The sequence below is a fragment of the Tiliqua scincoides genome, chromosome 5 (assembly GCF_035046505.1).
Source record: "Tiliqua scincoides isolate rTilSci1 chromosome 5, rTilSci1.hap2, whole genome shotgun sequence".
NCBI classification, from domain to species: domain Eukaryota; kingdom Metazoa; phylum Chordata; class Lepidosauria; order Squamata; family Scincidae; genus Tiliqua; species Tiliqua scincoides.
Genome location: NC_089825.1, coordinates 56920758 through 56937173, shown reverse-complemented (window position 1 = coordinate 56937173; position 16416 = coordinate 56920758). Strand labels below are relative to the sequence as shown.

General features: G+C 42.7%; 1 protein-coding gene across 2 annotated transcripts in view; it reads right to left on the bottom strand.

The window, feature by feature from the left end:
- Positions 1-1705: 1705 nt before the first annotated feature.
- LOC136651158 (protein C-mannosyl-transferase DPY19L1-like) overlaps positions 1706-16416 on the bottom strand; it is a 47951-nt gene continuing 33240 nt past the window's right edge. For both annotated transcript variants that reach the window (XM_066627334.1, XM_066627335.1), the window contains 5 exons: positions 15231-15350; positions 13406-13580; positions 8985-9084; positions 4845-4970; positions 1706-1972 (listed from right to left, as the gene is read on the bottom strand). In XM_066627334.1, coding sequence (XP_066483431.1) covers positions 1816-1972; positions 4845-4970; positions 8985-9084; positions 13406-13580; positions 15231-15350 — 678 coding nt within the window. In that variant the 3' untranslated portion in view covers positions 1706-1815. The remainder of the gene's footprint in view (positions 1973-4844; positions 4971-8984; positions 9085-13405; positions 13581-15230; positions 15351-16416) is intronic.

Sequence of the window (16416 nt, the reverse complement as noted above, 5' to 3'; positions counted from 1 at the left end):
GGGGACCAAGCACTAACCTGACAAATCCAGTTACAGAAAGTGATCACTGTAACATTACCAGTGAAATGGGGTTTCAGGACCCCTTTCACATGACATACGACTGCCAGATTCTTGGCTCAGATAGCTTCTGACCAACCTTGGCCTTGTCATCAAGCCAAGACAGCTCCTTAGTTTACTGAGGAGCGGTGGGAAATGAAATGACTTGGCAGGCACTTGAACAATGATGGAGGCAAAATTGTGATGAAACTGACCAAATTTAGGCAAATGTTCATTTTAGAGCCTATTCTGTGGCAATTATAGCAGCAATTATAGAGCTTGCCTCAGGTTGTGCAGATTCTGGCCCCAAACTTGTGCTGGATGCAGCCCAGACATGCCAGAGTAACTGCTCCAGCACAAGTTAGGACTGCAGCCTTTAGTGACCAAGATTGGACTACTGCAACATGCTGTACATGGGGCTACCCTTGAGGATAGTTTGGAAGCTGCAATTAGTGCAGAATGCAGGGGTCCAGGTGGTTACAGGAGTTAGATGGTTTGACTCTCTTGAACTACTGCTTTAGCAGCTGCACTGGCTGCCCATTTGTTTCTGGTCATAATACAAGATGCTGGTATAGAACTTTTTTAGTTCATCATGATCCATCATGATCTGAGGCGGGGGTGCCCAAACCCCGGCCCAGGGGCCACTTGCGGCCCTCAGGGGCTCCCAATTCGGCCCTAGGGAAACCCCCAGTATCCAATGAGCCTCTGGCCCTCCAGAGACTTACTGGAGTCCATGCTGGCCTGATGCAACTGCTCTCAGTGTGAGGACGACTGTTGGACCTCTCACCTGAGCAGTGGGACAACAGCTTCCTCCACTACTTGCTGTTTCACGTCTGTGATGCAACAATGGCAGCAAAGGAAAGGCTGGTCTTGCTTTGTGCAAGGCCTTTTATAGGCCTGGCACTACTGCAAGACCTTCATTCATTCATATAAGTTCCATCTCTAATAAATTCATTTATGTAAATTTATTCAAATTTTAAATGTAAATTAATTCTTCTGACAGAGTCAGAGAGATGTGGCCCTCTTGCCAAAATGTTTGGACACCCCTGATCTGAGGGATCACTTTTTGCCATTTTGCCCCCCACCCCTATGGCTTGATGACATGTGCTGAGTGTTGCTTTGCTTAATTTTAAAATTAAACACCAAAACATTAGTGTTTTAATGCAGTGGTTCTCAAACTTTTAGCATTGGGACTGACATTTTAGAATGAGAATCTGTCAGGACCCACCAGAAGTGATATCATGATTGAAGTGACATCATCAAGCAGGAAAATTTTTAACAATCCTAGGCTGCAATCCTACCCACACTTACCCAGGAGAAAGTTCCATTTACTAGCAATATTAAAAGCATATACACAGGAGCCTATTAAAAGTACAGATCTGTAACATTTCCCCAAATGCAGTCACATACCAGGGTAAGCACCATGTTTAATATATTAAGAATAAAATACACCTTGGAAAGAATGGGGACGCATCTGAAATTGGGTCGTGACCCACCCAGTGGTTCTCGACCCACAGTTTACGAAACAGTTTTAATGTTTTGTTTGATGTTTTTACTTGTGATATGTTGTACATTTATTATGAGCTTTGTAAGCCTCCTCGGACATTTGCTTTGGCATGGGAAAGGCAGGATATAAATTTTTCAAACAAACAAGTGTGACACATTGAAATCAAAATTGTTCATTTTAATGGGCCAGCAATTAAACAAACTTTTCAGAGTTTTTTTTATATTTGCCTTTTTAAAAAGTATACGAATCAGAAAACATGTTGCAGTGAAGAGTCATTCCCTGATGACTTCTAATACTTTGAAGGTTTTGTTCTTGAACACTGTTCTGAAGTACGGCCTAGAATCCTTGCTCATCAGGGTGCATAAGGGAACTTTTCCAGCATTTTCAGGATCTTCTATATCCCAAATTTCTGGCATGCTGCAGCCAGGCCTAGAAAACATTTGAATACAAACAACTGATACACACAATTTTTGTGTTTCATTCACTAACAAAATTAATCCTGCATAACTGTCTCATTGTTATTTTTCATACAAAATAGTGAGGTGGGTTGCATTGAGTTTCATATCTTTGAAAAGTGGTATCTAAATAATATCAAAACTTAACATTGGTTGTAGATTGCATCTTAAGTTAGCTGTAACTTAAGTGTCGTTTCAGGACAAGGGGAGGTGGTGGATTCAGGCTTGGGAGAGGGGTGAGGAGCAGGCCCCCCTTGCATCCCAACCCCAATCCTGGGCCTACTGGCCTTACATGGGGCTACTTGGTTCTATGCCAGCTAAACAGCTGGTGAAAATCCGGGTACCCCCCATAGGGTAGACTGGGGCATGACACTGGGTAAGGGTCAAATGTTCCTGTACCCCAAGGAGAGCTCGCACCTGCTCAACTCCAACACTAGAGTGTTGGGGCCCTGTGGCCTTGCTGCACCAGCGTTGCATAGGATTGATCGGTTAATTTCATTGACCCATCCTTACCAACAGTTACCAAACATTCAAGAATAATCATCAGTTTAGTCAATAACCACCTGCTGATTAATGAAATGACCTGCCTTTTTCTCCCATGACTGCTCTGCTATTTTCTTGGGAGCCTTTGGCAAGGGACTTCGTGAAAATCCTTGTGAACAAACATGCCAACTCTACAAATTTGACACTTGAATTCTGAAAGGCTGGCAATTTCTCTTTGCTGAAACCAAGCTGATACTTCCTTTACACAGCATACATTTCTATATGTTTAACAATTCTAGGTTTAATAATGCTGCCTTGGGGCAGCATTCACTTGGGGCAGATCTGTAGTTTGTTGGAGTTCCCTGCCCCAGATAATGGAGAGATAAGACTTCAGCTTCATAATACTTACGGGTCTTTTTCTGTAATAAATTCACAACTTAGGACCAAATCCAATCCAATTTTCCAGCACTGGTGTAGCCATGCCAACAGGACATGCGCTGCATCCTGCAATAGGGGAGCGGTCACAGAGGCCTCCACCAGGTAAGGGAATGTTTGTTCCTTTTTCCTCAGGGCTGTGTTGTGGATGCACCGGCACTGGAAAGTTGGATAGGATTGGGCCCTCAGTTGTCTGAAGATCCTAAAGCCCTGGTCATCAAGATGAAACTGACAGATAAAAAGTGAAGAAAGCTTTTGGGATGGAGGATCTTCCAAGAAGCAGTGAGCAGCAGAAGCAAGGGGTGAGCAGTGAGGTGGCAAAGTTTGCAGATGACACCAAACTTTTGCGAGTGGTGAAGACCAGAAGTGATTGTGAGGAGCTCCAGAAGGATCTCTCCAGACTGGCAGAATGGGCAGCAAAATGGCAGATGCGCTTCAATGTCAGTAAGTGTAAGGTCATGCACATTGGAGCAAAAAATCAAAACTTTAGATATAGGCTGATGGGTTCTGAGCTGTCTGTGACAGATCAGGAGAGAGTTCTTGGGGTAGTGGTGGATAGGTCGATGAAAGTGTCGACCCAATGTGCGGCGGCAATGAAGAAGGCCAATTCTATGCTTGGGATCATTAGAAAAGGTATTGAGAACAAAACGGCTAATATTATAATGCTGTTGTACAAATCTATGGTAAGGCCACACCTGGAGTATTGTGTCCAGTTCTGGTTGCCGCATTTCAAAAAGGACATAGTGGAAATGGAAAAGGTGCAAAAGAGAGTGACTAAGATGATTACTGGGCTGGGGCACCTTCCTTATGAGGAAAGGCTACAGGGTTTGGGCCTCTTCAGCCTAGAAAAGAGACGCCTGAGGGGAGACATGATTGAGACATACAAAATTATGCAGGGTATGGACAGAGTGGATAGAGAGATGCTCTTTACACTCTCACATAACACCAGAACCAGGGGACATCCACTAAAATTGAGTGTTGGGACAGTTAGAACAGACAAAAGAAAATATTTATTTACTCAGCGCGTGTTTGGTCTGTGGAACTCCTTGCCACAGGATGTGGTGATGGCGACTGGCCTGGACACCTTTAAAAGGGGATTGGACAAGTTTCTGGAGGAAAAATCCATTATGGGTTACAAGCCATGACCTGTATGTGCAACCTCCTGATTTTAGAAATGGGCTATGTCAGATGCAAGGGAGGGCACCAGGATGCAGGTCTCTTGTTTTCAGGTGTGCTCCCTGGGGCATTTGGTGGGCTGCTGTGAGACACAGGAAACTGGACTAGATGGGCCTATGGCCTGATCCAGTGGGGCTGTTCTTATGTTCTTAAGAATACTGAAGTTACTTGCAGATGTCAGCAGCACTCACCCACTGTGAATATTGCGGGGGGGGGGGGGGGTAACCACCTGTCACATTGTAGGCTGTCACAACCAGCAACAAAACCCTGAAATGCACACAATTCATATGGCAATAGGGATATTACTCGCACTACCCATCACAATCTCAGTGACTTCACTATCATGTCAAAATACACAAGCCAACACACATTTTGCAAACTTCAAAAGTTAGATCTATTCCTGGATACACTGGAGCACCAACTCCTAAAAAGGAATCAGTTTTGCCCTATCACATCTAGTTTCAGAGATACAACACAGCTTAGCAAATGGTTCAAGCAGCTTCCTCATGAGGAAGCCGATGCCATGGCTTTCTCACAAGAAAACCGCTTGAACTATTCACTAACCAGGCATCTCCAAAACTAGGCATGATATGGCAAAACTTACCATTTTTAGAATCAGCAGCCTCAAATCATTGAAAAGGACCAAAAAATTGGAAAAAATCTTTTCTGACCCTCAAATTCACAGGCCTGTATTATTAATCAAGTTATAATTAGTTATATTTGGGACGAAAGTGTAGAGAGCAATTACTTACCTAGTTCTCCTCAGGCACCAGGAATCTTCTAAGATGTAATAATTTACTCCCAATTTTATCAATTCCTTTTTAACTTCTGCTGCTGGTTTTCGACTATACATAGAATAAACTATTTTTGTTCTTGCCCTTTGAGGAAGAGAAAGCCCCAAGTACAGTTATCAACCAACCAAAAAGAAGGAATATCTTGAGTGAAGGATATGTAATTTTATCACTGAAGGTAAGTGACAAGAGCTGCCATACCCTGGAGACAATTAGCTTATTCCAGCATACATTTTAGTCAACTGTTTGCTTCATCAGATGCATGAAAGTGATTTAGAAGGGGGAAAGACCTGTGGAAAAGAAATATCTACACAGGGGTCAGCATACTAATTTGATTTATCCTTCATTGTAAAACAAAAACTGAAGATACTAGAAATGACACACCTACTGTAGATACTCATCTATAAGACGATCTCACAAATAAGTCATGGGGGAACAAAACATAAGACAAAACTAAACAGTAGGCAACTATTTTCTATAGTAAGAGAATGAAAAATTCGATTTAGCATGAGGTTCCTGTCTAGTGAGCAAGACAAGCAGCAAAGTTTACCCCTTCCTCTGAAAGAATGCAGAGCCAGCCCCCCCAGTCCCCCCCCCCCCAAAAAAAAACCTTCCAAAGAAAGGCTTCCCAGTTTCAGGAATTGACTGCAACAGGAAAAAAGGGACTATGGTTCCAGCAAATCTGTGGAAAAGGGCAAGCTGCTGTCCCTATAAGGATAAGGAGAAAAGTTAAGAACCATGATTTCCATTTCCAGTATCTTGTTTTAATTTTAAACTGAAGGATAAAATCAAATTAGTATTTTTTAGAGTATTTTTTATTTATTTTCATACAACACACACATAACACAAACAATACAAACACAAACATTGGGAGTGCATGATACCATATACCACTTTGGTTAATACATCATTCTATACTTCCTAGTCTACTTTTCTTCTACTTTTACTGCTTATTAACCTTTATCCATTTCATACGTAAAAAATTCTGCTATCACTTTATATAAAAAAAATAAAGGATATATCTATCTCTAAATGCCCTGTATTATACTTTCTATACATTCATTTTCAACCAAGCATAAAATGGCTTCCAATACTCAATCTATATCAATCTTCACTATTAATCCAATATTTCTAAAAGCCTATCCATTTCTACAGCATTCCTTATTTTTTCTATTAATTCATCTTTAATTAAAATTCTGGATTCTTTCCAATATCTGGCACACAAGTTTCTACTAACTGTAATATCACAATAACTAAATACACATCATTTTCTCTGTAGCATCCAAAATAATATTAAACAAGAATAATCCTAGTTCATTAGAACTGACATCCAAAATTCTAGCATCTATTGATATCACCATATCTACTAATACTAAATAGGAATAATTCTGGTTTCAGCAATGTAATAAAATCAATAGTCTCTTATATTAAACTCCTTATCATTCCCCTGTATAATTGCCTTTTTTATTACATGACATCCATATTTTTTATATATTTTAAATTCATCTTTACCAATTCCATAAGTATTGCATATCATCTATAAAATTGTATATATTTTCTTTAACGTATGTTACTCTAGGAAATTTTTATTATAGCATATAGAGGCCTTCTTTTATCTTTTTCTTAAGTCTAATTGTAGATGGGTCTGCCAATCCATCTCAGTATCTTGCATTATCAATTCTTCTTTTGGCTTTAGTTTTCCATCTTTTTTTCTGATGAATTTCACATGGGTTTCTCTTGGCAGATCACATTTTCTTATATATAATGTACTTGCTCTTCTTGCTGAGTCTAAGTCTTGGTAAATCTCTTTTGCATAATCATTCCAATCTGTTATTAATTCACTAATTAATTGAAATGTTTCTTCTCCCTTCTGAGCTGGTGATTTTTGGATTCTTAACTTCCGAGCTATTTCATCCATCTGAATCTCCATTAACATTGCCTCCAGCTTGTTGGTTTTTTTCTATCTCCACTATTTTGGATTCATCTTTCATTATCATTTTTCCCAGTTCCTTGCTCTTCTGTTGATTTTGCTCCTATTTGTCTTATGTCTTTCACTTGCACACTAGACTCACTTATTTGTTGGGTTAGAGTTAGAGTTAAATCAAATTAGTATATCTGACAGGTGCCAGTGTATTGTGTGTTGCAGCAAAGGCTGCTTTAGGGCAGCTGCAAAGTTTTCCGACATGTGAGGCCGGGCCAGTAGTGGGGAGCCTGGAGTGGCCTCCTGCATGCTGGTGGAGAGCAGCTGAAGACCCGCCGGATCAGTGCAGGGGGTGGAACAGGGGAGGCAGAATGGGCAGTGACAGCCAGGCAAGAGGGCAGACCAGGCCTGGGGCCGGACGGGTGCGATAGCACCCACTAAATTCTGACCTTCCTTCCTGGGTCAATGCAGTTTTGCGAGTTGACCCATAATGGCTTCAAGTTGCTCTGTTCTCCCTGGGAATAGGGGTTGGGATCTGGCATAACTGCCAGATCCCAGCCCCACCTCTCACTCCCCGCCGGCCCTTTCCCTGCCCAGGAATGCCTCTCTCCCTCCTCCTCCCTGCCGCTTACCTTTTGTCCTTGCATAGGCTCATCCAAGCCAACGCAAGGCGTTGGGAGGAAGCCGGCACAGAGGCTTCCATCAGGCAAGCCGGTGCTTCTGGGAGTGCTGGCCTGGCTTCCTCCTGAGGCAGTGCAAATGTGCTTTACGGCACGTTTGCGACCCTCCCAGGTCAGCCCAAGGGACTTGGGTCGGCCTAAGTACAAGTTAGCATTGTGCCCTAAGTCTCTCAGAATGTCAACAAACATCTGTTCATATAACTTAGGAAAAAAAGGCATAATAAGAAACAGCTAATTAGAAGCTGCCCGCAGCATTCACTGAGGTGTTGAGCAAGAAATTGGGCTAGTGCTATAAAACGTTTGGGGAGTGGGATTATTTCCACTCCTCTGTTTTGAATATGAACCTATGATTTCAAGTTAACAGTTATTAACATCCATACAACATCAACATGATGTACAAACGAGCACATCATAAGAACATATCTGTGAAAACGGGCAAGTCAGGGCCATAAACCTATTAACCCAGACTCCCCTGACATTTTATGGCACTAGCCCAATTTATTGCTCTACAACTCAGTGAATGCAGCGGGGAACTTCTAATTAGTTGCTTCTTACCATCCACTACCAATCTAAGACCTAACAACTCCTTGGATGAGTTGTGCAGTTCTTCAGCAAGGGACATAAAAGTACAGGTTTCCACTCAGGTGCATCGATTCAAATAGACCTGGGTTTCCGTTAGGGAACAGCCCTTACTAGTTCGAATGAATGCCAAACACAACTCTTGACCCTACCCTGGCTGAAGCCCAAGGTGCAAGTTACTGATTTAACCCATTTCTGCCCAGCGCATAAGTGGACATATTGATCCCTGTTGCCTATATGCAACGCTGAGCAGAAGTGGCTTAAACAGGATGGCAGTGGTAGTAGCTAAGCAGCCAGGTACGTATGAACTAAGATATATCCAAAACTCAATAAGACCAATACAGTTACACACAAGTAAATTACAGGCACTTAGTATGAGAAAATTTAGACAACACACAGCAGCATATAAACAATAAAAACTAACTCTGAAACTCCTAGACTCTCTCTCACTCAAGAAGTATAGCTTACAACTCCTGACTTCATCAACTTCATCCTATGCCTCCACACCTGGCATAGCAAGCTTCCATATGGAGAAGAGGTGGCAAAAGGTAAACACTTACAAAGATGGTAGTTCTTTATACCTGGTTCTCCTTCAACAGTCAATCAGTCTCCCAAACTTTCCCAAAGGGAATGTGACTGGGAGTCAGTTACTTATGGCACAATCCCCTCTTCTTGAACCCACAGCTGCTGTGCATCAGGCAATCCAGATGGCCTTGGTCAATTAGGCAACTATGCAAGGAAAACGTCTGCTAGCTAGAGACTGGTACGGCTGCTCCAATATCTCCAGAATCAAAGTCCTTCTCGGCATGCCAAATGAGGTGCTTTCTCACAGTACTGAAAATGCACCCAGCCAGGCCAAGATGGCTTAAGGCCTACACTGCTCTTAACCATTACTTCTAAAATATGGACCTGAAACCTTACCGTAATCCTGCATCTTCATAATGTGGATGATTCACAATGGGTCGAAGCACAGACAATTTTACACTTGCCATTGTTGGCATTGCACCAGCAAAAACAGCATCTGAAAGATAAAGGAAAAGCTAAATATATAAAAATAATTGAGAAACATATTGTAAGAATGCCTAGTAACATTTGGATGGTATTCACATTCTACAAATCGGATAAAACATAAGTAAAATGACCCATAATGTCACTCAAGGTGCAAGTCTAAAAGCAAGTTTTCCTACATATCTATTTTTGCTATTTCAAAGTTTGATTACCCCCATAATTTTCCTATACTACAAAGCTATACTGCAGTGTTTTTCAAGGTTTGTTCTCCACCGTATCAGTTCACATGGTCCACCTATGTGAAGTACCACCAGAAGATGTCATCAGCAGTTACTTCTGGATTGGAAGGCCAGATGTGATACAACAAGCATCAATAAGAGGCTCAAGGTGAATTGGAGGGCTTTTTGAGCATGGAAGAGCATGCTTTGGAGCTCTGCCCACCAAGCTGAGCCTCCTACCACTGTATGTTGCATCTTGTTCTTGTCTTACTGCTGGGTGGCAGATGTCCAGGGGCCCTGTGGGTACCACCATTTCCGTACCACTGGTTGAGAAAAACTGCTATACTGTATACTACAATGCAATTTAGTTATAAATGACCATATATGCAAATTTTTACCTTTATCATCTGTTTAGTCTTAAGTAAAATAACAGCCCAAACCTATTCGGACACCGGTGCAACATCAGTCATATCCTAAGCCCGCCCAGGCAATGCCGCACCAGCGCAGCCGTCCCAGTAATGATGGAGCAGCCCTTTCCAACAATGATGAAACTGTCCATGGAAACCCCACACAGCCCATCATGCATAGAGCAGTGTCCTGACATTGGTACATCATCAACACAACGTCTCTGTGTCATTGGTGTGATGCCTAATGAGCCCATTACCACATCCTCCCAGCCCCAACACTGACAGCCAGAGAAGAGCTGCCAGGGTGAATGGATTCGGGCAATCAGTGGCTAGTGCTGGGGCAATGCCTCCCACCAGCCGCTGGAAATAAGCAGCACATTATTAACTCTGTTAATCAAGGGAAGGTGTCCCAACTCCCCCACCAACACACACAAGACATGACTCAGGGATGCCACCCCACCCCACCTCCTTCAGGAACTGCAGTGGCATCAGCAAAGAAGGACAAAAGCAAAGATCTGCTAGGAACCTTATGTACCCAGGGTCCTTTATCCCACCTGTATCCACGGAATACCCCTTTGACCACAGCAGAAGAGGGGCAGAAAGACAGCTCCCTCAAGAGGAAAGCCATGTGTAACACACACACACACAGTCTCTACATGGTGAGGGTCTGAGTCCACGTGGGAGCATTTACCACCGGGAATGAACCTTTCTTGCCAGGGAGGGACCGGGACAGGTTACAAGGCAACAGCACACAGGCAAAGCAGGGTCCTGGAATCTCACTGCACAAGCATGCAGCTGACAGCCAGGTTTGATCCCAGTCAAGGAGCATACTCTAGCAAGGGGCTCACTTTTTGCATGACTGTCCAGGAACACCCTTGACAGGTGCAAAAGAGGGGAATGCAGGTCTAGACCTCACACAAGCTACTCCAGAAATCTGCTCTCTAACCACCCAGCCATAGTAGAAGGCAAGCAACCTGCACCCCTTCTGGCATTTAACACCTTGCACAACTGGCTGGGAGGATGTAGAACACAGACTTATGGAGGGAGGACTGAATGGGCCAATCACTGGGACAGAATTTGACACAGGGCACCAACTGCAGGAACCCACCCTCCTAATCATACCCACACATGCCCTTTGCTTCACTGCTGGCACCTGCTGGTGTGACTGCCAGTCCCTTACACTGTTTGCCATATTGACCAATGCAGCAGAAAACCGGGGGGGGGGGAGGGTCAGGATCATTGAGAAGCATTCCCCCCCCCCGCCTTGGAACCAAAGAATCATGAGTGAGAATGCTGTGTACCCCAAAAACAGAAAAGTCCCTCTCCTGCCAGAGACCCACTCCAAGGATAGCTAGGGTAAGGACTGGGAAGAAGGAATCACTATCTGTTAACAGAGACAAGATGGGTGATCTAGTGAAAGATTTTATTGAACTGTATCAGTGACAGACCAGCATACACCATCCTCTCCATCCAGCAGGGCTGCTGTGCATTGTAAGACATCCAACTAACAGGTGTCAGTGAGATCTGGCTGTACGAGTTGGTTCACTGCCTGCCATGGTGTCTGCAAAGCCACAGGGGTCCCGACTGTCAGTAACCTCACTGAACAGCACCAAGTTCTCCCTTGAGAGAATAGGGAGATATAACCCCCATACCACCCGTCTGACCATCTTAGTCGTAGTTCCCTGGCAGGGGCGTTTAAGTGGAGTTGGTGTGCTGTGATTGGGTGTCAAACATAGTCTGTATCCAATGCTCAGATATTAGGAAGTGGGTGGTAAAGGATGCACTTTTCTGCTCATTTTCCCTGTCCAATTATTCTCTGTGGGGTTACTCCTACCTATGCTAGGTCTGTCATTAGCATGGTGTCATTATTCTGGCATGTCCATCATTTGAAGAGGATAGGATAGGGTGTAGATCAACCCTTCCTTGTCTCTCTCACATCGAGTTCCACTTTCCTCCTCCTTTTGGCATCTCTGTCAGAGTTGTATTGGCATCCAAGCAAGGTACAAGCTACAACAGTGTGGCCATTTTCCCAATGTTGCACCAGCATTCATGGCATTTCTGCCAATTTCTATACTGGGGGCTATTGTTGCACCCGCATATATGGAGATACACCACTGTATCCCCCAGTACAGGTTTGGGCTGCAAGACACCTGAGAAAACTGTTCAGAACTCTGATAATCTAATCTGCAAGCTGCACAGAACGCAAGATTTCTGCTTGCAAGGTACTAGCTGTTGTCATAGATACTGTGAAATGGGTTGCATTGTGATATAAATAGTATGGCTTTCATGGCTGGTATTGTGACATTATCTGAACATTGTTTGGGCCAGGGGTCAGCAACCTTAAACACTCAAAAAGCCATTTGGACCCATTTTCCGGAAAAAAGAAAACCTCGGGAGCCACAAAACCCTTTTGACATCTAAAATGAAGATAACACTGCATATATAGTTTGCGCTCCCCTCTTATAGGTCCCAGATATATAATACACTCCCCTCTTGTAGGTCCCAGTTATATAATACACTCCCCTCTTATAGGTCCCACTAAAAATCAGGTCCAGACCCACAGTTGGAGAACTGTTTTAGATTGTGCACAGGTGAACTGCTTGTGAAGGATACTGTCATTCTTTACTGTCATTTACTTCTGTAAATGCCTTTCCACACAATACTACCTCTGAACAAGACCACTTAGTACTACTTAACACTGTTCACAAAGGTGCTCCTGAACAAACAAGCTAAGAGTTCAGAACTGCATAAAATAAAAGGCATACTAACAGTGATTACTTCCCAACCATGAAATATGCTTTGGTGCTACATATACAGTACGTTACACATACAGTATACAAACATATACAGAATACCATCTGGTGCAGGGGTCTCCAAACCCCTTTCAAGTTTCCAAGTGAAGGAAATGGAGCAGTGAGAGGGTGAGTGAGCGATGGGGGGAATGCTGAGTGGGGAGCTTGAAGGCTGTAATCCTGTGCACACTTTCCTGGGAGTAAGCACAATGGGACTTACTTCTGAGGAGACATGCACAGGATTGTGCTCTAAGCTTGGGAGGAGGACAGAGCAGCTGCACTCAATTGCTTGCTTTTGCCTTGGCTCCATGGGGTCAGGGCTGCTTGTGGGAAGGGGGGTCATCAGGGTGTTCAAACCCCGTTCGTTTACGTGCCCTCCCCTACACGGGCAGGCGGCTGGCCCTTTGGCTCGGGCGGGAGGGAATGTCGGCGGCGGTGGCAGGGGTTTTCAAAGGAGAAAGCTACAGCAAGTAGTTCTTCAAACTACCCAGTATAACAAATGCTCTGATTTTAAAGTCCCAAGCATACATTGTTCTACCTCAGTTCTTAAAGTCCTGGATACTTATATATTTGTGTGTTGATAACCAAAAATAATTTACATGCAGCACCTCCTCTCTCCTGTTCCTAAATCTCTCCAGCCTCTCTATAAAACCGAGTGTGAAAACGACTGGCAGTGGACAATGTCTGTGTTCGCTTAAAATCCATTCTGTGCCCAGTCTCAACTACATGCTCCACAATGACTGATTTTTTTGGCTTGCTGTAACCAGCAGTATCTCTCACGTTCTGCTATTCTTGTTTATATCCTAATGGTGGTGCCAATGTATACCTGTCCACAACTGCATGGGACCCAATACACTCCTTAGTCGATTGCAGTGTGTTGTACTTTGATGGTGGGTTTTGTTGTGTGATTTTTTTACCTTGTCTGGTGTTTGCATTTATCCACAACAATAGTTCTTCCTGTGGCAAGTTGCTAAATTCTCCAACAATGTCCCATTCTTTCTGAAGATTTGCTTTTCCTTGAAATGCCATCACTGCTAAAATGGCAATGAAAACTGCTCCAGACGGTATTTTGGAAAAGACCCATCCAAACAGCTGATACAAAAAACATGACAGACATTTACATTATATACCAGTCTAGTTCTAATATTATCCATTTTTCAAAAGACTAACACACGCTACACCAAGGGTTCTCAAAGTGTGTTGTAGGGCACAGTAGTACACGCACAGGCGTACTGCAGAATGGCCCTGGTTGCGCCCCTCTTGCTTACTCCCCCTGGGTAACACCACCTTGGGTCTCACAAAATCTGGGTGCCACCATCTTGGATCTCATGATATTTTCTGAGATCCAAGATGGCAGTGCCTGGCACAGCTGGGAAAAAAGGCTGCAAAGGAGTCCTGACTCAGGTAAGTTTCAGAACCACTGTACTACACTATAAACTACAGTATCTGTACTAGTATTTATGTAATTTGATACTTGTACAGGTTCCATTTCATATACTCTCCTTCCACCAAGGGGTTAGAGTCAGAAAATGAATTCTGATTAAGCACCATTGAAATTGGTGAGACTTTTCAATGGTACTTAGTCAAAATTCATTTCCTTTGACTATAACCCACAAAATAATGTTCATGCTAACACAATTTAAGATAAAGTTATTAAGTGGTTCACCTATAGCATATATTGTAAACCAGGGCTCTCTAGACCCTGTCCCATGGGTTGGATTCGACACCCTGCCTTTTCCTTCTCCCGTGTGAATGACGCTTACTGTTCCATGGGGGAGTTGTACTTCCCCAACACCGATCTCTCCCAAACTGAGCTTCGGTTTGCTGCTTCAGGGCGCTGCTCTAGTCACCCCAGTAAACTCTACACCCAGATTTCTGGACAGGCATAGTGTGCTGAAGCCCAGTTTGGGGGAGATCAGCAGTGGGGAAGGACAGCTCTCCTGTAGAACGGTAAGCACTGGTTGCGCTGAGGACGCCTTTCTCATTGTGCAGCCGTCTCTGGAGACCGCTGTTGCAAACCCTTAAAAGTTGGAGCCCAGTGTACCTATTAAACTGCTTTTTCTTTTATCTCAACAAGCTTCACCAGAAAGACCGTCTTCAGAACTCCATCTCTCTTCCAACTCAGCACATAAAGCTAGTCTAGAAAACCATTCTTGCTTGTAAATGTGGAATTTAATATCAATATCAATATTTAATATAATAAAGATCATTAATATAAATATAGTAATTGGAATTTTTTGGCTTCACTCTTGCTACACTCTTAGAGATATTCAATGTAGTTTTTCCCCCCTTTTTATTTTTCTTTTCTATTTTTGGTATTATTGTTTTTCTTTTACTATTACTATATATAAAAATACACAGGAAAAAAACCATTCTTGGTTGACTTCTCTCCCCCCCATGCTATGATTTTTTTTTTAAAAACTCCCTCTTTCAAAGCCCAAACTCAACAGCCCAAAATGCAGAGAACCACAACAGTAACAGAAAACTGTGCAACTGTAGATAAGCGTGAGTTACATGGGAATGTGGATGGAACCTAGCTTTGTCAATCACCAACACTGTGAACAGGCTCTTGCAACTTTTGCAGAAAACTACCACTGTCCATGGATCATATTCAGTGGTTGATGTGGTTTATGTACTTCAATAACAATCACAACACACTGAAATTCTTTATTAGTTGCCCTTTAAAATATATTCTGTGAACTACTACATCAGTAGAAATGTAACCAATAAATAGTGACTTACTTGCTTTGAACAGATCAAGGATGCCATGATACACATATGAGGTGTCAGAAACAGCTTTAGTCTCATGATTAAAATAGCAAGAGCCATAAAAAATATAAGCTGTAGCGCATGGTATACTATCTGCAAACAAACAAAAAAGCATTAAAAAAATTCACTGCTGCTATTTTCACACTGAATTTCTCTTACAGAAGGATGACATCTTTGCATCCTGAGAAATGTGCATATTTTTAGAAGAACATTACATGCCTGTCTGGCTTAATGACATTCTGCCTAAGGACTGCATATACAAAGGTGATCAAAGCACAATAAAGAGGCTCTTAATGAGGCAATCAAGTCTCCAACTAGACAGGGCTTAATGTTTGCATAACGAACTAATCTTAGTAAGTGATGCAAACCCATATACTCAATATTGAGGGGGCCAGAGCAAAAGATACAAGTGGCAGTAAAAGATGAGACATTTCAGAAGGATGCATGCCATATGGAAATGGCAGCCAAGAAAGTGAGTAAGCTGAAGCTTTGTTACAACTGCTTTCAGAGGAAAGATGGGGTAGAAATCTTTTAAATAAATAAACTGCTGTATTTTTCTATAGCTTATGCTTTTTCAGAATTTAAAGGCATTCTATCTCTGCTTTATCTCACATCACCACTGATCAAGCAATGACTTGAATGCAGTGTAGTTCAAAGGTATAAGGTTTCCAGAGGTGCAATGATTTATTCCTTTTTATTTTTTTTAAAGATCATTTCTCCTTCTGTTCCATGTAGTTGCCGCTACACAGAAGTGAGGAGTGAAATCTGTGCAGAACACTCTCTTGTTGTACCTCAGTCTCACCCCTCTCCTCTTTCCATGCCATTCCACTTAGGTGCACCTGTGTCTCTGCACTTGGTCCCTGCACACACAACAGATTTTCCTCACATATATGTTATACGTGCCTGAAAAGCATGCTCGATAACGGGTCCTTAGCCAGCGCTCAACTTCCAACACTTGATCATTTATTTTAATGAATGAACTCATGAAATTGGAAATGCAAGATTCATTCCTCAAATCCAAATACGCTGAACCGAAATCTTAAATCTGAATTACCTTTCAGTCAAAAAAAGCTACCAAGCTGGACAAATGAAGAATTATTTACAATGAACATTGTATCTAATGACTACATCAACCACTGCACTCTAAACTAATGCAAAC